At 37.0% G+C, this 20851-nt stretch overlaps 1 protein-coding gene across 11 annotated transcripts in view; it reads right to left on the bottom strand.

Moving 5' to 3' along the window:
* The window catches only part of PPIP5K2 (diphosphoinositol pentakisphosphate kinase 2), a 53419-nt gene that overhangs the window by 30491 nt on the left and 2077 nt on the right, over positions 1 to 20851 (bottom strand). For all 11 annotated transcript variants that reach the window (XR_012648823.1, XM_075019501.1, XM_075019502.1 and 8 more), the window contains exons 2-12: positions 13065 to 13461; positions 11492 to 11687; positions 10693 to 10783; positions 9721 to 9806; positions 8193 to 8347; positions 7688 to 7789; positions 5768 to 5929; positions 4531 to 4652; positions 2333 to 2434; positions 1688 to 1774; positions 79 to 158 (exon numbers count right to left, since the gene is read on the bottom strand). Coding sequence is in view for 10 of the 11 variants with exons in the window: in XM_075019501.1 (XP_074875602.1) it covers positions 79 to 158; positions 1688 to 1774; positions 2333 to 2434; positions 4531 to 4652; positions 5768 to 5929; positions 7688 to 7789; positions 8193 to 8347; positions 9721 to 9806; positions 10693 to 10783; positions 11492 to 11687; positions 13065 to 13208 (1327 nt within the window). In the remaining variant the exon portion in view is untranslated. The remainder of the gene's footprint in view (positions 1 to 78; positions 159 to 1687; positions 1775 to 2332; positions 2435 to 4530; positions 4653 to 5767; positions 5930 to 7687; positions 7790 to 8192; positions 8348 to 9720; positions 9807 to 10692; positions 10784 to 11491; positions 11688 to 13064; positions 13462 to 20851) is intronic.

The raw sequence follows: 20851 nt of genomic DNA, 5'->3' as shown, positions 1-20851 counted from the left end.
AAGAAAGGAAACATAGGATTTACGTAAATAAATAATTTTCTACTTATAAAATACCACAGCAAGAAAATAAAGACAAACTTGCCTGCAACTGTTTTGGTTTTTTCAGTTTTAGTTTTCCAGATTTATATCCATCACATTTTTCAAAGAGATCAAAAAACCTTTAAGAGAAAGAATACTGATTAAAAACTGCAGTGAGTAAGTTAAAATATTACTTGAACAAGTCGCTCTTAAACTTAAAGCTGTCTGAAATTAGCACCTTTACACTATTTGAAAAGCATGTTAAAACCCGCACTACAGAGGTCAAACCAACATTTATTCAAATCCTATTTCCCAGGAAAGTCTTCAACACATTAGAGAAATGAGCACTAAAAAAGTTCCTTGCTGACTTGCTATGTGTTAAAAAAAAGGGGGGGAAGATGTTCTATATGTCAAATGACATAATATTTGAATATACAGATATGTCATTTCTTAATCTTCAAGAATGATCCTGAACAGAAGTAGGGACCAAAAATACCAAATAAGCAGTCCTACACTTTTATGGCATGTATCTCTGAATGCAGGAATCTAGTTCCAAAACGAGTAGCTACTTTTTACTGAAATTGCACCTAATTCCAGGCCAGTTATGTAAGGTACTTTATGAATGCTAACATAAAGATGGTATCTAGCAGAAATTCAGGGTCATCAAATTTTGGAAAAAGAAAAAGGCAAAAAGATGGTGCAGTAAGATCACAGCTCACACAAGAACTGTTATGATAAAAAGAGAAAGGCAGAAGTCACAGTGCATTGGGTCTGGCTGAGATGGAGTTAACTCTCCCCATAGCAGTCCTCGTAGCGCTGTGCTCTGCATCAGTAGCTAGAAAGGTGTTGATAACACACCAGTGTTTTGGCTACTGCTGAGCAGTGCTGGCACTGCATCAAGGCTGTCTCCCCAACATTATTGCCCCCCCTCAACAGCAGGCTGGGGCAGCGCAAGATCTTGGGAGGGGACATAGCCAGGACAGCTGACCTAAACTAACCAGATAGATATTCCATGCCATATGACGTCAGCTCAGATATAAAAGCTAAGTAAAGGGAGACGGAAGGGGGGGCATTTTTGTCTTACGAAGCAATCACTACGCGTACTGAAGCCCTGCTTCCCAGGAAGAGGCTAGACATTGCCTGCTGATGGGAAGTAGAGAGTAACATCATTTGTTTTTCTTTGCTTTGGTGCACGACCTTTGCTTTCACTTTATTAAACTGTCCTTATCTTGACCCACAAGCCTTTTGTTATATTTTCTCCCCCCTGTCCAGCTGAGGCGGGGGAGTGATAGAGCAGCTTTGGTGGGCACCTGGCTCCCAGCCAGGGTCAACCCACCACACACAGTCAAATGGTGAACCAGAAATATTCTCTGCTGCATCATTTTGAATAAAGGCAGCTATAGAGACAAATGCATTTTCATTAAGATCAAGAAGATCCTGTCCACAAGGCACAGGATGTGATGAAGGAAGTCTGCACAAGTAATTTGACAGTCCTGTTAGAGAGGTGCATACTTGTTCATTAGCTGCAACATCAGTTAGATTTAAAACAAAACAAAACAAAATCCAACTTGTATGATGCAAGTCCTGCTCAATTCATTGTTTGCACATCCCCAGGAAGCGAGCTCTGCTCTAAAGCATACAAACTAATTTTTACCAAGATTCTACTTACTTCTGATGTTTTACTTCCATTTTCATTTTTTGTTTTGGTGTTCGGTCCCCATGGCGTATTACAGCTATAACACATCTAAGCTCCATCCTGAAATTTCAAAAGAATTATATTTCACAATTCTATATATAAGGGTCTCTTACTTAATATTAAAACCACCACAAATCAAGACAATTGACAAAGTCGTAGTTATCTGACATAACTACAGAAGTGATGGAAGGATATGCAAGAACATAAGGTTAACTGAAAATGATGTAAGGTATAAAATATAAATATTGATTTTAAGACTTGGGTAACTACAGAAAATCTATTTTAAGTAGTTTTTAAAACAACGATTTTGAGGTTCATTAAATGAGAGAGCATGTTTATTAGAAGTGCATATTAAGCTGGTGCTGGAACAATGATTAGCAGTGAAGGAAGCTATGTATATAAGACGCTACACTTGAAAATCTGCTATTCTGTACTCAGCTTGACTAAGGGTCAGAAACTCTGATTGCTGGCATAGTAATTGTGATTCCTTCCTTGTTTCCATGACACAAAACAAGCGTTCATAGGCCAAAGTGGGCACACCTTGTGAAGAGAAAAAAAATTCACACAAAAGTTACAGTAGGAGTTCACACAATTCAGATGTAGCTACTATTTTCTTACATTGTTCCAGACGTGGTTGGCACAATAGGGATGTCTTCAGCTTCCAAAGGAATTGACCATGGTATCTGAAACTGGGGAGCAAGTTCTCTCATTATGATATTTCTAAAAAAGGGGTTAAGAAGAAAAAAAACCCACTAAGTTTAAAGCACGGCTTATACACCACATACAAACTCCAAACCAAATAGATAACATATACATGCATTTTTATCAATGTGGTTTTAGAGTACTAGCAGTCATGAGTCTCTAGATGCATATTTTTCTTTTAATTGTATAATAAACACCTACTTAAACAACAGTTTAAAGCTACTACAACTGCTACAGAGACAACATTAGCCTAATGGCCCTGGATTTGTAAGAAACCTCAGTTTTTGAACTCCAGTTCCTAAAAGACTTCTTTGGACATGATTTAGTCTTGTTCATTTAAATATTCAGACACCTGACTCCACTGCCTAACTGAAAGTCCCTGATAATCAGCAAGCCATTCTCATCAAAGAGTAACTGGTACCTTTAGTGGTGGTAATTTCTCAAAAGTTTCTGTGATAGAACTGAAAAAATAGGTAAAGTCTGTAGTCATAACTACAAAATAACACTGCCTCCACCTACAGAAGGTTGTTAAATCTTGCTAATGTTCTATTTCCCAAGTATTTCAGCAAACTATACTGAAATTCAGATTAATATCTACATAAGAAGCAGTAACATGGCAGAAAAAAACCTGTGCATCTTAAAGTAGCATAAGCCAAAATTTAATTTCTAAAAAGCTTGAAAAAAATCTGCTGTTACTTAACACTGCAATGTATTACCTTAAGGAATAAAGCATGAGGAAAAATGATGACATAACTTTTTTTCAGAGAATTCAACAGCTACAACAATTTGAATAAAGAGAAATCAAAATGGGTCTGATAATTGTAACTGTAACTCAAAATAGTGGCCTAAACCAACAGGACTACAGTTGTTGTCTAGGATTTCAGCTTAGTTCTTCCTTCATTTAATAAGATCCCAGACCATCTGATAACACAGAAACTCATGCTGTGTCTCATCAGTGCAATCTCGCTGTAAAGCCAGTAATGGGGTCAAAATGGGATCAGCCTGCTTTGAGGGCAACATTTCATTGGCATAGAGTTCACTACCCAATTCTACATGATCCCTTGTTATACCTTTTTTTGCTCCCAGTAGCAGAGAGAAGACGGTATGACAGAAGACACCTTGATACTACATCTGTTTGGATTTATGAGTATGAAATCCACAAATATGCAGGTATACAGCTGCTTCACATCAAGAACAATATACATTAATTTGGGCACGTATGTCCTGGTTTCAGCTGGGATAGAGTTAACTGTCTTCCTAGTAGCTGGTACAGTGCTATGTTGTGAGTTCAGTATGCGAAGAATGTTGATAACACTGATGTTTTCAGTTGTTGCTCAGTAGTGTTTAGAGTATAGTCAAGGATTTTTCAGCTTCTCATGCCCAGCCAGGGCACAAGAAGTTGGCACAGGACACAGCCAGGGCACCTGACCCAAACTGGCCAATGATGTATTCCATACCATGGGACGTCACATCTAGTTTAGGAACTGGGAAGGGGGGGCAGGGGAATTGCCACTCGGGGACTGGCTGGGTGTCAGTCAGCGGGTGGTGAGCAATTGCCCTGCGCATCATTTGTACATTCCAATCCTTTTATTACTACTGTTGTCATTTTATTAGTGTTATCATTATCATTATTAGTTTCTTCTTTTCTGTTCTATTAAACCATTCTTATCTCAAACCACGAGTTTTACTTCTTTTCCCGATTTTCTCCCCCATCCCACTGGATGGGGGGGAGTGAGCGAGCGGCTGCGTGGTGCTTAGTTGCTGGCTGGGGTTAAACCACGACAACGTATTAAACAGCAGCAAGCATATCCATCCAGTGGTGCTTCTCTACTTGAAAAAAATCACAACTATCTTTAAGAACTTAATCTGGCTTTCAAAATACTTATTCGGTTAGCTTTAAGTGTTCACAAAACACTCAGACTCATGTTTTGCATGATTTTAGGAATAAAGAAATTATTTAGGATTCTTTTTAATATTTTATTATTTAATGCCTTATTTTATGGTATATTTAATTTTAAAGAATTAATTTAGGAACAAGGAATAAGTAGTACATAAACTACACATACAACAGAACTAATAGGCAAAACTCCTGAAATAAATCAGTAAACTCTTACCCCAGTATCTTAGCACAATCATCATAGTATTTCATGGAGTTTTTCACAAAACTGAAGCCATTCACATCACAGACATAGGACTGTCCATTTGCACGCAGCAAATCAAAGCCACAAACAGTTTGCTGTTTTTAAGAATAAAAGTTCAAGTCATTGATCACCTTTTTTAGGATTGCTTATTCTAAATGAACTTTATATTTTAACATGGTATTCATCTGAAAACATGACAAAAATGACATTTTATACTTAGTACCTTTTGCCAGTTCCATGTTAGGTTCACTCATGTCATGCAAACATCTTCCTATTTTTAACTTTATATCCCCAACTTGATTTTACCCTTCCTACATATCCCTAGCAGTATCAGTGTTGAAGGGCAAGTTCACATGTGCACAAACTTAACCTTCAAGATTACATCATAAGCAATGACGGGCCTACAAACTCCCCATTCCGATAGTGGTTTCCCCCTACACATACTTTTTAAGGGTGGCAGGCAAGAAATGAAAAATATCGATCAAAACATTTTTTGCCCAAATTTAAATTTGACAGAATAGTTTTGACATTGATGTAATATTGACATTATTAGTACAGGATACCAGATGCTATTTCAACAGATTACTTTTTTAGATCTCAAAGCCACTTTGCTAAGTGGTGGACGTTCACAACCTACAGGTTCCAGAATGCCATCATAGTTACACACAGGTAATGAGACAGAATGAAAGACAGCATTTAATAAGACAGGTGAAAGGAAGGTACAAGATTGAATGCAGTTTTGAACAAAGGAATCTTAAAGCTAGACAAAAATAGAAACTATAAGACACTTAAAATAAGGACCTAGTCATGACAGTACCAAATTAAAATTTATTGTGCCCAATGTAAATATTAGGTAACAAAAGGTACAAAAAACTTCACTGATATTGTGTTTTGCTAACTTAGAAACCATTAACAAAAGGTGTGAACATATTACGCACAGAACAGATACACTGTGGACTACCAAAGCACAATAGCAACATGTGAATTCAGCAACATAAGCAACCCATCCAGAACTTCTCAATGTATTAAAGGAAGAATTCTTCCAGATTAAAAAAAGGTGTGGATGTGGAAGTTTAACTTTTCACCTTCCTAGGAGTTCTGCAGCAATTATCACTGCTGGCTCTGTGCACTAAAACCCTACGGAAGTTTCATGTAATAAACAATTAATTAACACTAAATGTTTGATCAGATAGGAAAGTAATCAGCTTACTTTAAAGGCAAGGCATACTTTCCAAGCAATTAACTTCTCTCTTGCATTCAGGATGACTGGATACCTCACTTCTTTTCCTTCACTATCTCGTTCTACCTTGCCATCCAGAGCTGGAGACTTCCGGGCCTCAGCATGAGCGTAGTCTGGACCTACTGTGTACACCTTTATTGAAAAACAGGAACTCTTTATTCAGTGTAATTAAATTACACTACATATACGCATATATTTTGCTAAATTTATCTCAAATGTGATAATGACTTCAAAAGATACTAGCTGCTTTCATCATTGAAAAGGTCACTCTAAAGTACCTTCCTCAATGGCATTCTCTGCCTTCAGAGAACACCCATCATTTACTGACAACCTAGGATAAAGCAAGAGGAGAAAACAGCTGGAGCACAGGTAAAGAAAAATAGTGATTATAAAACTTGATGAATTAAAATTAGTGTCTTCATTATGGTGGTACAGAGGTAAAAAATAATGTTTTCCTCTCCAAAACATCTGCAGAACTTGGAGAGCAGATTAATTTGAGAATTATTTCAGTTTACTTGATAATAGAAATCTGGCTGCAGGACTAAGTGATTCCCTTCCTTTAAAAATATTTTCAAAATTTTAGGCAGGACTAAACCAAGCAAAGATCTGCCCAGCTTTAGCATGACAAGGCAGGGTCTTGAGAGAATGATTGTGCTATCTACTCTGCCATAGTTTCGATTCTCACTGAAAGGATTGGGGCATATGCTAGAAGAGTCTTGTCAGCAGCTTTCAAAAATGGGCTACTGTCACTTTAATTAAAAACAAAACTCTAAACTTTGATAAAAAAAGTATTCAACAATTTGGGTGAAGCTGCCTAATATAAAGCTGACAGTCTTGTTACTTGAAGAAAATCCATTATTTATTTGGGGTGTTAAAAGTCCACAGCTGCTGCTTGATAACTACAATACAAGTAGCAAAGCAGTCCACCACCCCTCAAGTCATTCATATCTCTTCAGGTTGCAAGAAATTTTTCTTTGTGGAAACAGTTTGTAAAGCTCTTAACACAGACATCTGTAAACTCAGATTAACCTATTGCAAAGTGTTGCACAGTATAACCATGTGAAGAGTACAGCTCAAGAAAACATAGTAACTTAAAAAACCTAGAATTTGTCTGAGAGCATAAAACCAGCATTCCCCTCATGTATCAACAAGTGGAAGAAGTTGACTGCTATTGATAAAGGGCTCTTTGGCCTAAGATTGGATTAGATCTCACACTCTCTAAACCTCTACTTTTTGTATAAATATGGTGAGTTCTCATGCATATTGTAAACCATCTGTTTCATACGTTTTGTGGGCTTAAAATAGCCAAACTAACACAAAGGGAAAAAAAATAATCTCCATAACTGGCTGGCTTAACACCTATTCTGTTATTGCTCTATTTTAGCATTCTTTTATGATACCTAATCTTTACAGCTGTTAAGAAAATAAATGAACAAGAGTGAAAATAATTACAGATAAGGTTAATGCATTATTTTCTGCAACTTCATATAATTTTAGTAACTTTTGTTTATTAATTAGAATACTAAGATAGTTGGTAAAATCTACTACAGTTACAGGTTTCTCTGTAACCCTCATACAAAATATCTAGGGATCATCTGTTTACACAGGAAAGTATACGCTGTTCTGGCACTAATACAATACAAAAAAAAAAAGACAATGCGTTGGGTAATAAGCTTCCAGCACTCAATTCTAACAACATAAGCAAAGCTGCTCTACATTACAAGTACCGTGTTTAGCTAGAATAAGAATTACATTCTATACTTATGAGCTGTATCAAAACTTCATTAAAATTAATCCTCGACACAAAGGTATACTTTCATCTTTAAAACTGACAGGTTCTTGGAGCACTTGATTGTTCTAAATATAACTAAGAAAGTGCAGTTGTCATACCTTCACATCAGTGCCATCTGTAGGCATGAATTCCTCATAAATATAGGAGCCTGTTTTTCTCACACTGCTTTCAGGGGAATAAACACTGCTTCTGCTGCCGATCTGAAACAAATATTTTTCTATTAATAAACTCATAGGCTACTGCCTGAGAAACTTTAAACTCTTTAAAGTAACACACTTGTACTGAGGAAACACTTCCTGTACCAAATGAAGCAAGTATGTTTGATCGTTCCCAAAAGATTTTTGTAAGATTCTAAAAGTGCACTCACAGTGTATGCTTTCTTTTACCTATAATAATCTGCAGTAGCTGACAAATCTACTGCAAGGAACAAAGGTCTTCATCCAATCTACATGTTCTGAAATGAATTTCTCTGATCTGCCACTATTCCTACACAAGCAAGACATGACAAAACAGGTCCCAGCTAACATATGCATACGACAGAATTACTCCACAATTCTGTTAGACACCTACAACTTTTCAATAGCTTCAGTACAATAACCTCACCTTTCGAAAGAGCCTCTGGCTTCCACCCCCAGCAGATGTTGGGTAATAAATGTAAACATTGTGGTCCTCAGCACTAACTGGCTTTTCTACAAAAGGCTTTTGGAAAATTTCTCCATTCACTTCCACGTGATCTTCTCCTTCAATCAAGTTGCATTCTGAAGAAACAGTGTGAACAACAGAGATGTAATAATATATTCATGGAATGAAATGATTGGGATTCGGGGTAATGTTGTAGGTTGAATTAAAAAGATTATATTATATTTTTGGTTCACTGATGATCATGTGCTGAACATGTCTGCTGTACCATGTCTATATTATATTACTTCAAGACTATGTTCCAGGATTTCTGTTGATTCCCTCAGTGTCAGACAGGAAACTGTCTCCTACAGGTGCGTAAGCTTGCATGGGTGGTATTTTTTTTGAAATATTTTGAAGACGGGGGTAGGGCTGTTTGTGTCTTTCTTCAGTGCCTTTTTCTGAAATATCAGGGGGATGGCAGATGGACAGTGAACATGGTGTAGTGCCAGATGCAATAGTACTTTTAACTGGCTAAGAACAGTCTCATACTGTGTGATTGATGCACCTTGCACAGAGGATTAGGTCCTCTGGAATCAGGGGTCAGGAATCTCTTCACTACTAGTTGGCTGCCTGCAGTAGCTTTTATTTGACTTTTGTAGCATAAATGAGTCCTTTCCCCCCCTGGATTATGCAGACATTTTAACCTAAAATTCCCTACCTCTTAAGAGCTTCACTACAGTAATACTTCAATTTTCTTTATTTTTTCTTATCTCTTACTCTTGTGCCTTGACCTGTCATTGCAATCTCCTATTGTTGCTGTAAGTTCTCATTTTAGTAGAAAAAGCTTTTAAGTTTGTTTTCAGGTACAGAAAAAATTAATTCCAATTTATATTCAGAGTACATCATGTGCAAATCTGTCTGGACTAGTTTTCCCTTACATGTAAGTTGCTTGTGCTTAGAAGGGAAAGTATTCAATAGCCTGACTTGTTTCTGTCAATATTACTTTCTTAGAAAAAATTACTAATTATTGTGGTTAATGTAACATCATGAATGCTGCTCTCTGGTGACATATTAGAATCTCAGTTTGAGTTTGGAGGCCCTTATATTCTAGTTGTTCTATGATGGCTGTAAGAGGATTGCGACCTCAGGCTTCAGAATCATGCTTTTCAGAAGCATACTTGTACTGCCTTTGGCTGGGATGGAGTTAATTTCCTTCACAACAGCTGGTATGGTGCTATGTTTTGAATTTGTGACCAAAACAGTCTTGCTGTTTTAGTTATTGCTGAACAGCACTTATACAGCCTCAAAGCCTTTTCTGTTTCACGTACTGCCCTCACAGCCAGTAGGGGTTAATCCACAACAATACTTTAAATTCTGGAGGAGAAATCAACCTCTGCACACATGAATTAATTGTCTAGCAAGTGAGATATAGCATTCTGCTATGCATGCACTGTTCTCTAGTGGAAATAAAGAGATGCCAATGGTTGGTATTTCAGTCGTCAGTTTTTACCTTGGGGATTGTTTGGATCACGGTTCAGAACTGCATAGCGAGGAAGTAAAATGCCTTCAGCTTTAAGAATACCATATACTTCTCTCCTAGAAGAAAAGAACAGAAGTTGCACAGTAAGACAGAAAATCCTGCCAATATTTGTATTTTACAGTCCATGAGTAAGGGAGGAGAAAAATACAAACAATTTTGTTTTTAAAATCACACAGGATAAGATTACATATATAATACTCTACTTATTAAAATAATGCTTTAAAGGTCACTGACACAGCTGTACCTTTGCAGTGAGCTCATCAATATCAATAAAAATGTAATTTGCTATGCCAGTCCTGTCCTCCCCACTCTGGAAGTGCAACAGCAATTTACATATACAGAACAACAATTCTCTTCTTAAAGGAGATTATTAACATGAAGGGTTGAAAAAGTTTATACAGGACAGCAGTTGAAGGCATCCAAAACAGCAAGTCTACTCACTGTTTAGAAGGCTTCAGTGTTTATGTATTTTGCTCACTACTGTTTTGTTAATATTTGCTATGCATGATTGCAGTTCCAGAAGAAAATTCACTTTGAATAACCACACAGTCTTTGAATACCAACAAATTCTGTTAAATATCCACTTAACAGAAAAAAAGACCTTTGGTAATTCACATGACTTCTACAATTACAGGAGGTTCTACAGTTGCTATACATACCTACGCTATATATATTTTCAGAGTTTAAACTTTTTTATTTGCTAAGCTTCAGACAAATGTATCACCAAATTTCTACCTTGGTAAACCTTCAGATGTATCAATATAAAAGCAGTAAAAGAAAAAACACTCCTAAAGACATATCCCAGAAAACTATGCATACATTAATAAAGCATAACATTCACTGTAATTTTATTTAGACTACTGTACAATACGCTCAAACTGTTGCTATGCAATAACAAAAGATTCTCTGACTTAAAAGTAGTTTGCTATTAGTGTTACTTACCTGTCTTGTATGTGATACTGCATATTCAAGTCATTGATTATGAATGGATTCCTGAGTTTTGCATAGGCAACTGCTTTGTCCAGTGGAAATCCTAAATTATTTATTAAGGCAAATAAATTAGAACTACAAGACACAACATCAGCAAATAGTTTGGAACCTTCATATTCAAGCTTTAGAGTACAGCCAGAGATATGGCTTAAGTTGAGAGGATGCTCCCTCAGCTATAGACACACATAACATCAGCTTAAGACAAGCATGAAACTACAGCCCCATTTCAGTATAGGCTGCCAAAAGTAGTGGTCCTGTTTCCAATTCCCTCCTCCTCACTTTGCATGCCCTCCACTTCCATAGGGCCAGAACTAAAGCTTTTATTACCTCTGCCTGAAAATATGATTTTTAACTTCAGCCTACTCATCTTTGCTTCACTGCCCAGCCCCACAAAAAAATCTAGGTATTAGTAGAGATACATGAACAAGTGGTCAGAGACCTAACACTCCGATTGAGAAAGTAAGTATGCCTTCACGGTTATTGGACCAAGTAAGTATTAAATCACCATTTCCACTGGCTCCACAAATATTTAACAATGGAACAGCTATTTTAAATACCATGTCAGACAGGACTTTCTCAAGCAATGAAAAAGCTTGTATTTCAAAAGTTAGTTGTACGATATTAAACAAGACAAATGCATCACTTCCCAAGAAAATCCAATAAAACTACAAGAAAAAAAAAAACAACAACCCTCAAACTGGTTAAAATATTTATATGTCAAAAATATTTATGGTATTATTAGAAGATTTACCTTTAGAATGAAAAGAAATCAGACAGTCACATAAAGGCCAGTTTTCTACTGGCTCATTCAAAATAACATCCTCTTCAAATATTACCACAGTTATGTACTTAAACATGGAGAGGCGTTCAAGAATTTCTTTCATTGGTTTGGACTTAGACTTCTTAGCCATTGAACAAATCCCAACTGCAATTTGTCTTTCTGGTGGCTGAAGAGGAGGGGAAAGAAGCAATTATTATTTTTAAGTTTTCTCAGAACACAAAAGTTTTCTCAGAACACATTTAGCAGCACAATACCAGTGCAGATATTTTCCGTTAAAATTCACGTACTACCTTTAATTTAGTGTTTAATCAGGTAAATTGCTAGCAATTAACAAAATGCAGCATGACAGCATGGCACACTGCATCCTTATGAAAAAATGCCTCAAAAAATGAAACTGTTCAATAGTTCTACACTACTTTATGTGAGTATGTTATCAGGAACAAATACACAGGATCAAAATCTAGTCAGAAATGTCAAATCTGACTGAAATCATACTTATGGCTTACTCTGAAATTAACTAGCAATTCATTTTTAAAATATAAGTTTTGTAACTATAAGTTTAAACTGAATTTTTAAACTATAAATTTGTAATTTTTTTACATCTACTTAGTAGTCACAAGGTTTCTCATCTCATTACCTAATATTACAACTGAATTATGAAAAGGAAAACTAGTAAGCCAGTAAATACCATTGTAGATTTCTGAGCTACTTTGTGCATAGACAGTTTTACTTTTCTTCTGTATACTCTATATTTTCTTCCATGTTATAACCTCTAAAAATTTCTTTCCCCAAGTGGTATTCTTTAGTGCAACAGCCAACCCACTCCTCTGCTTAAAAAGAAACAAACAACAACAAAAAAACCAAAACCCCAGAACAATCCTTTATTTCATCTTACTGTTCTATTAAAACATAGCCAATTACCTTCCCTTGCTAAAATACAGTGACTCAGTTGAGCTGAGCTGCTAATTTTGCACTACTTCTCTACATTTCCAAGTTACTTTTAATTGTTGTTTTATTAACACTTCCTTGCATTTACATTTTTTAGACATGCTTGCAATCACTGAAAACTCAATCTGACTATTCCCTAAAGTGAAATGTTACAGACTAAAAGAACAGTAAAATACAGCTAAAAAAATGACATGACATGACAATTCATGCATAATAAAATTAAGTTTTTCTTAAACAAACTAAAAATCGGTAAGCACAGTGCTAAAATACAATTCAGAACACTCTGCAAGGATAATAAACTAAGGTATAACTTAAGATGAATTTAGCATGCACTTTCTATGCACCAACACCTCAACATCAGCTGCCCTGGAACTCTGTATTAAGGTCAAGCATATCTACTTCAAAGTTCATGGTATACTTACTTTTCAAGTGTATTGCATTTCCAAACATAACTGACAGATCATTATCTGAATATGAACAATTTCCCATTTCAGAACACCATTTCAGTATTACTTCTGTGATCTAATGCCATTTCAAAGTAAAATAATGCTAGAAAACACACAGAATGGTACACACATGCCCCTACAGTACATACAGAGTCATACTCTTCCTCCTCTTCTTCCCCATGGTCATAGAAGTGTTCATAATCTGTAGATCTGGCTGAATCCAATAATTCTTCTCCATCTTCTCCACCCACAAAGAATCTAGGAGGATCATTCGCTGTTGTGTTAACAGACATGGTTACAAGATCTATAGAGATCTATGTAGAAACTGCAGCCACTTTGGCAGCTGAGATACTGGGCATGTTTCCCACTGACGGGAACACAAAAGTCTCCTGCTCTTTGATGTTGCTTGTGCGGTGTTGCCACTGTGATGATGTTGTCTGCCAGAGACGATTTAACTGGTATCATCTGCTCATTATTGGTCTGAGTTGCTGCTCCAAGAAACCCACGATAGGCTACTGCTTCCCTGAGATGATACAACTTTTTAACCTAAAAGAAATATCCAAACAAACAAAAAACAAACACACTTGATACCAAGGCACATAGAACCAAAGCCTTCTCATTTAGAAAGACTGTTTGGACATTTACATACCTCTGAGCAAAGCATCAGAAATAAAACTGTGCACACTACACACAGTCTACACTTTCACATGTATGTTTAGAGCAGGGGGAAAAATTTCAAGATATTTTCAAACTACTGATGCAGACATTCTAAATATAGACAATATAACTCAGTAAAGTAAAAACTGTCAAATGCATTTTTTTCCTAACTTAAGAAGGGTAAAGTGCAGAGTATATCATTTATACAAAAAATGAAACAACAAAAATCTTCTCCAATATTTGTGATTTTTCCCCAAAAGTTTCCTGATCAAATGGCAATGGCACACAGACAAAAATGCTAATGAAAACTATAAAGCCTCCATTAGGACTATTCTTAAATAGAAACCTATTCTTTCAAAAACTGAGGGAATCTTCAGTGTGAAAGCAGAATGTATGTGCCAGCTTGATGTTTGCTTATTTATTTCCAACAAAGCATTGCTTTATTTTCACACTGAAAAATTTATATTTACAGAGATGTACACTAGCACTGCCTTCTGTCCAAAGTACTTCTAAGCACTAACATACCAGTGAAGTGAACACATATTGTACCCTTTTAACCAGTCATGTGAAAATAATATCTTGGCCAAATAACTTGCACACAGAAACAGAGACTCACAGCTTAGTTTTCTGTTGTTTTACCTAGGTAACTGTTCTTGATGTAAAATGTGCATGGCTTTATACCATTAATTATAATCCATTATTACTAAGAAAATTAATAAGCAGTTACTTGTTTAGAAGCTCAGCTGATCAAACACTTTAGATTGTTTTTTAGTCAGATTGTTACATAAGTGCCACTCAACAATGATGTCTCAGCAGAACCGAATTTATCTTTAAATATCTTTCAGAATAAGTTTGGCTGTTCTATGAACAAAGTGAAGCAATAGTAAATTCCCAGTGGAGATTGATCAACCATTGAGCTTCCTGTGAAAAAGAATGGTAAACAGAGCAAAAGTTACCCAGAAAGAATCTGTCCTAAGTCAGAGAGCAATAAGTTAAGCGTGGGTAAACAATACAGCTGTTTCAGATCCAGAAGCTGAAGCTAAAGTCCGAGCAACAGACACGTAAGGATCCTGGAGTGACAGCAGAGGATTAGAAAGATTCATTTCTTAAATGTATTTGTTACGTATCTGCTCTCCTTCAGTTCCACTAATGAAAAATTACCTTCTCTTAGAATGTGAAATTGCAGCCATTTGTCCTTCAAGCAACAAGAACAAAATGAAATTTCAAACACCTAATTCCTCTTTCTCCCATGAGAGTTAGAAATTAGGTATTGAGATAAATTAATCCTGTTTATGACAGGGTTAAGAAAGCAAGCTTTCCAAATCCTATTTCTAGCAAGCTTCAGAAAGGCAGAGGTTATCGCCAACATACACTGGTAAAGCCTGAAAATGAAGTTTAACAGTTCCTCTTGCATCAGCTTCCCCTCCCACCACCCAAATTCTGTAAATCAGAAATAAGTGTCTTAACAGCTTTTTAAAACCTATGGTTTTCACATAAAGAAGGAAAAGCAAGCACTTGAAGCAGATAAGCAGGAGGTCGTCAAAAGAGGTTTTTTTAAACTTTCTTTCCCCTACCTATTACTGTAGTGCAATTTGTGAGAGGAGCGGCAGCAGTTGTGAACTTTGTGTGCAATTAATGACTAGTTATTTCATGAGGATCTCTGCACTACCTGAGTCTTTCTAACCCAAAGTGATTACTTCTCAAAGCAAGTAGAAACCGTACAAATAAAGACTGAAGGGAAAGCATAACATATTTGTCTACAAATGAGACAAAGATATAACCTGACAAGCTTAATTCCCTAGCAAACCTATCTGAAACTTAGTGTTTTTCTACCTTCCTAATTCAAGAATCTGGAGAGTGTTGGTGTTATTGGCAGCAAGTAGACCTGTCAAGTGGAGCTTCACTTGCAGAAAACAGACTTGGAGCAGTCACATAGTCTGCTTGGAGTTAACAGATTATTTTCTGCAAGATTTATTACATTGTTCACCTGTCTGAAGGTTGATGAATTGCTAGATTGCCACTCCATGCTATTGTCACTGGGACTCAGAGTTTTCAGGCAGTTTGTAAAAATAAGACCAAAGACACGGAATCAAGAAAAGTTATTGACAATTTTCAGGCTTGTAAACTACTGCATGGACTCGTAGAATTGCATATGAATTGGTGCTCTGAGTGCTGATGGTTACCAGCTTATCTCCCAGCCGGCAGATACTGTAAGCTACTGTCATTAGCATAAATTTGAGTCAGGATATAAGGAATAAATTGTTTATTTTTTAGAATAAATGCTTTCAGAGACGGGAACTAAAATTCTTTCCCTCCCTTTGGCTACTATAAAAACTGAGGAATCCCCTTCTTTCTTGTGGTGTGTGAAATAAAAAGAGTCCAAGAAAAGAGAAATGGAAAGAAAAATATGAGAGTATGTGACTGCAACTACAGTAAACAACTTACACAAGTCTCCTAAAAACATGTGCAGTTATCTGATGTAAAAAATGTAAAATGTGAAAAAAGACCGTTCTTGGATAAAAACCTAGATCTCAAGTTGTACATGAAAGAGAAATATTAAGTGGCAGAGCAAGAAGATGGAGCTGTCTTTCTCCCATCACCATTGACAGTACTTCTGGGGCAGGAACTTCTAACACATGGTATCCTATGCAGAATTCCATCTTGCTGCCCCTGGAGCAGGGAAGAGTCTTCCTAGGACTATTTTTCTGTATTAAGAAGTGAGCAGCAGCAGCAGCAATATAGAGGCAGAGACGGTTCTTTGTTAGATCCTCTTGTACTTGGTGCATCAGCCCAAACCTCATCAGACAGTAAAGATTAGAAGGTTACATGCATGCCTCAGCCACAGAAGATTGCAGTGTAAGCAAGACAAACCCCAAAGCTTCATGTTGGAATATACACTGACCCATTTCCAAAGAGATAGCATCAAGAATATCCAGGCAACAATCTCCTACTGTGCAATGACCTTTCCAGGTAAAATTAATTAGACTATGTTCCCTCAACTGTTACACAAGGCTTCTGTTTTACAACTTACAGATAAAAAAATCTCCGCTAATTTTGAAAAATACAGTTTAACTAACAGTGTTGTTTCTTAAAAAGGCTTTCAACCAAATGTATGGCCTGTTCATTCTGCCTGTCCTAAAACTTCCTATTCATGACCACCACATATGTCTTGGCCAAAAAAAAAAAGGGGGGGGGAATGTTTAAAGACAAGAGTAAATCTGCTAATTTTACATTCTCATCTTAAAAGAAACTCATCTCAGTTTCTCCCTAATAAGTTAGATAGCACTAAAATAGTGCACTGCAAAGGAGAAGTAAAAATCCTTAAGTTTAACTGATATTATTATCACTTATTAGTGGAAGGTATACAAAATAACATTCTAAATATATAAAATGACACACAGAAAATATTAACATACAAATAGGACTGTATTTGAATGATAGCTTTTGGTAGCCTGCTAAGGACTCCAAGTCTAGTGTTCACTCCAGTGGTACACTACAGACATTTTTTCTAACAGAACATTTCTCCACTTCCACAAGTATACTCTAAAAGAATTCCATAAGTATATTCCAAAAGAATAAGCCAAAATGTAGACCTTACTAAGTGTTAACAGATATTCCCACAAACAGTTTTCCTGTCCCCATTCCACATGTTTCAGCAGCTCAGGAATTCAACCCTGGTGCTTCCCATATTTACTTAGACCATAAAGATTAGCATGCCAGTAACTGTCAGCAACAAATCAGCTCAACTTAATAGCAGTGGTCTGAACAGTCATGTAAAAGGGGCTCAAAGTTTTAACAGCCATGTTCTGAATATTAATAAAAACATATACAACTCCTGTATAAACAGAAGCATTTCACCAGGTTTTCTTCTGTGTCGCTACAGCTATCAGAAGAACAAATATACACTGCCTCTACAGCACTCTGATGGAAACTAATGGAACAAAACTAGAGTAAAAATGCTTCTTATCTGTTATCTCAAGGAAAAAAAAAACACCACATCATACATTAAATAGCTATAAAATATTTCTAAATCGCGAACCACTCAGGAAGACAACTCTTAGAAATGCCATTCTAACAAAACAACTACAAAACACTTTGTGACATTTTCATTGTGGAATTTAGCAAACCGGTAACTGTACAAGAAGCGTAAGTGTTGCTCATCTGTTACATGATTCTGTACATATATATACCTAACAATAACAAAACAACGCACTCCCCTGCACCCTCCCCCTATATTGCTCCTTTTAAAGTTTCAGTTCTTACTGCTGTAGGTATATTCAAACTGCATCTGTTACCAGCTTCCTCCAATCCAAATTAAGTAGTTAAAACCCAAATTATTTTAATAGCAATTTTTCAGGCAGTCTCAATGAGATGACAAAAAGCTTTCAACATCTTCCTGCTAGAACCGCTATACCTAACATTTTCATTAACAGTACATTTAACAGCAAAAAAGTTTGCCTCACTCCTGCTGTGGCATTTTACCTGTTTTAAAATTCCAATTCTGCAACATGATTTACGGTGTAACAAACCACCAAAGACAGCCAGTTTGTTGGGTTGCTGGTGGAGCAGAAAGTATGGGGAGGGGGCAGGGTGAAGCAAAGGGGAGACGGGAAGAAGAAAGAACCAGCAGAGTCTCAACTCTGAGAGACCCGACAGCAGCAACTGCAATCCCAAGTGCTCTGTGTGAATGTGTAACACCTTTCCACAGACAATTCAAAGAAACTTGGCAATACTTTGGATTTAAATGTGAGACTCTAGAACTACTAACAGGGCTCATGCTCAAGAATAGCATTTCATCAGGTCTGACAGATGATGCAGGCAGAAGGCAGAAAGGGGGAAAGGATGTCCACACAAAAGCTGCTGAAGACAATACTTGTGAGCAAACCATACACGACTTGTTTATTGCTGTACCTCACAGAGCAAAAGATACATATCCTCTGCAATTTACTTAAATAGTCAATGTTTACTGTGTCATAGTCAGTAATACAAAGCATTAATATTTACACACATCTGTGTTCTGTTCTACGATACATCCTGTGAGGTGGCAAGTAGCAGCTGTCAGCCCATTACCGAGATGGGACTAAATCTAAAAAAAATGTAGAGCAGATCTATCCCAATACCCCTGAACCACAAAGAATATTACAGTTTTAGCCTGATAATACTTTGTGCACAGCAACAACAACAACAACAACAACAAACCAAAACCCAAACCAAACCAAAGGAAACAATAATCACAGAAAATACAAAGGGATATAAAGGTTTCCAGTAATTACTGGAATTTACAAGGTTCAGTGGTACAACAGGCTGATGAAGAAACATGAAACTGGGAAAAGCCTTTAGCTCTCCTCATCAAATACAAACTTCAACAACAGCCTTAAGAAGTTTATCACCATATTCTGTAACTCAGCTCTGCTCAATAACAGGAGGCAAGGAATTGTGCTGATATACAGCAGAACAGACAAGAAATCGGCTAAAAAAGGTAGCAAAGGAAAAAGTTGCAATTATAAAGGCTACACTACACAGCATTACAGGAACTGTCACCCACTCTGATCTTGCATTAAACTAACTCTAAATTTCACAATACACTTAACAACTTCCCCCATCATAAGTAACCTACACAAGCTTCTCCAAAGTTCCTTTTTCATTCTGTAAGTATTTTCACAGAAAAGCAGATGCAAGATTTAGTCTGCTCTTCCCCCCCAAATCAAGATAGGTAATCTGCAAAGTATCAGAAGAAGGCAGAGCACATTCCCCTCTCCACTGGCAGGCAGTGAGGCATGAGCCAAAAGCAGTAGGCATCCATATAGGGATTGAATAAAATAAAAACAACCCTTCTTTCCCCCTCTACTCCATTCAAAGGCAGCTGACTTCATCTGCTCCAGCCAGGAGGCTGCAACCCATTCACTCTCCTCCCAGATTCTTCCAGGACTCCACCACAACTTGCTCCACTGCACTCCAGCACAGAGACAGCTGCGCCTTTACTACCTTACTCTTCCCACATCAAGAATGCTGCACCATTTTGTCCCACCTAGACTCCCAGTCCAGTGTGTCACCACTACGAGCTCTACCTGCTAGTCCTAATCTCCTCCATTACAGACAATGGAGTAGGGCAGTCTCCAAAATCTGTCAGGAGGTGATGACATGACAAGAACTTCCCAAAAGAGAAGATGAAAAGCAGCCTTTATTTGTTGCTTTTAGCCATTCACTTGGTTGTGCCTACAAGCCAAGCACAGCTCTCAGACTGTCAGATGAAGATCCATAATCTATGCTAAATGACAACTGTGAACATGCTAAGTACTTTCTGTTTGTAGGAACACTGCAAGTATTTTGTACGGTGTTCCAAAAGCATTACTGTGTAGTATTTTATGCATTACTGCACCAGAAAAATTATAGTAGCTCCCATCCCAAAACAGACTCACCTTTCAGTCTTGCTCTGCTGAGACCTGAAGAAACATTCTGAAGAATGAAGAGGAGCCGCAAGGTAAGTGCTTGTATTGGGTTTACATGGCAAGGCTTTGCTAGCTAGGCTAGCCAACTAACTGCAGCTGCCTAAATCTTCTCCCATGGACCTGAATTATTTTCCAAGAACTATGTCACCCAAATGTTTGTGCCTAATGTAAGACTTCAATCTGATCCTCCATATTACAGTAGCTTAGCCCAGGGGACTGAAAACTCAAGAGTTGTACTGTGCCATGTGCAAAGCTGAACCAACTTTGCAGTGAGGAAAGACATGCCTTTTAGGTTGTTGATGAATGAAATTTCTAGTCTTAAAGCACAACTGTTACAGTTTTCAAACAGTAATGACTTGGCTGATTTCCCCATGTCTGGTTTCTTTCCTAGTAATTATACAGTTAGTTAAGTAAAATATTTCCAGTCATTTAGAATTACCAAACTTAAATAACTTCTCAATGCTTCTTTCCCTTATGAAATTCTTTGCTCACAGGACTTATCTTTCTCTAATATCTCACCAGCAGAAATGTGACTTTTCAGCACATGTAATGACATCTGCTAAAACTCTGAGTTTTAGCCCCAAACACTGCCCTATCACAGGGCATCTTCCAACCCTTTAGCAGTCATAGAGTATAAACTGCAAAATGAACCATTACTATCCTTCAACAGAAGTGTCAGAACAACCTTAAAAATCTAGAAAAACCCTGTCTGGTAAGTGTCACTGTCTTCCCTTCAAGATAGAACTGCAGTATTTTTTTTAAACTGACAAACACTACTATAAACTGACATCTGGCATGTTTTACAAGTGTCTCCTGCACAGCCATGGAAC

The sequence above is a fragment of the Buteo buteo genome, chromosome Z (genome assembly GCF_964188355.1).
Source record: "Buteo buteo chromosome Z, bButBut1.hap1.1, whole genome shotgun sequence".
Taxonomy (NCBI): Eukaryota; Metazoa; Chordata; class Aves; order Accipitriformes; family Accipitridae; genus Buteo; species Buteo buteo.
This window is presented reverse-complemented; position numbering and strand designations above follow the sequence as displayed.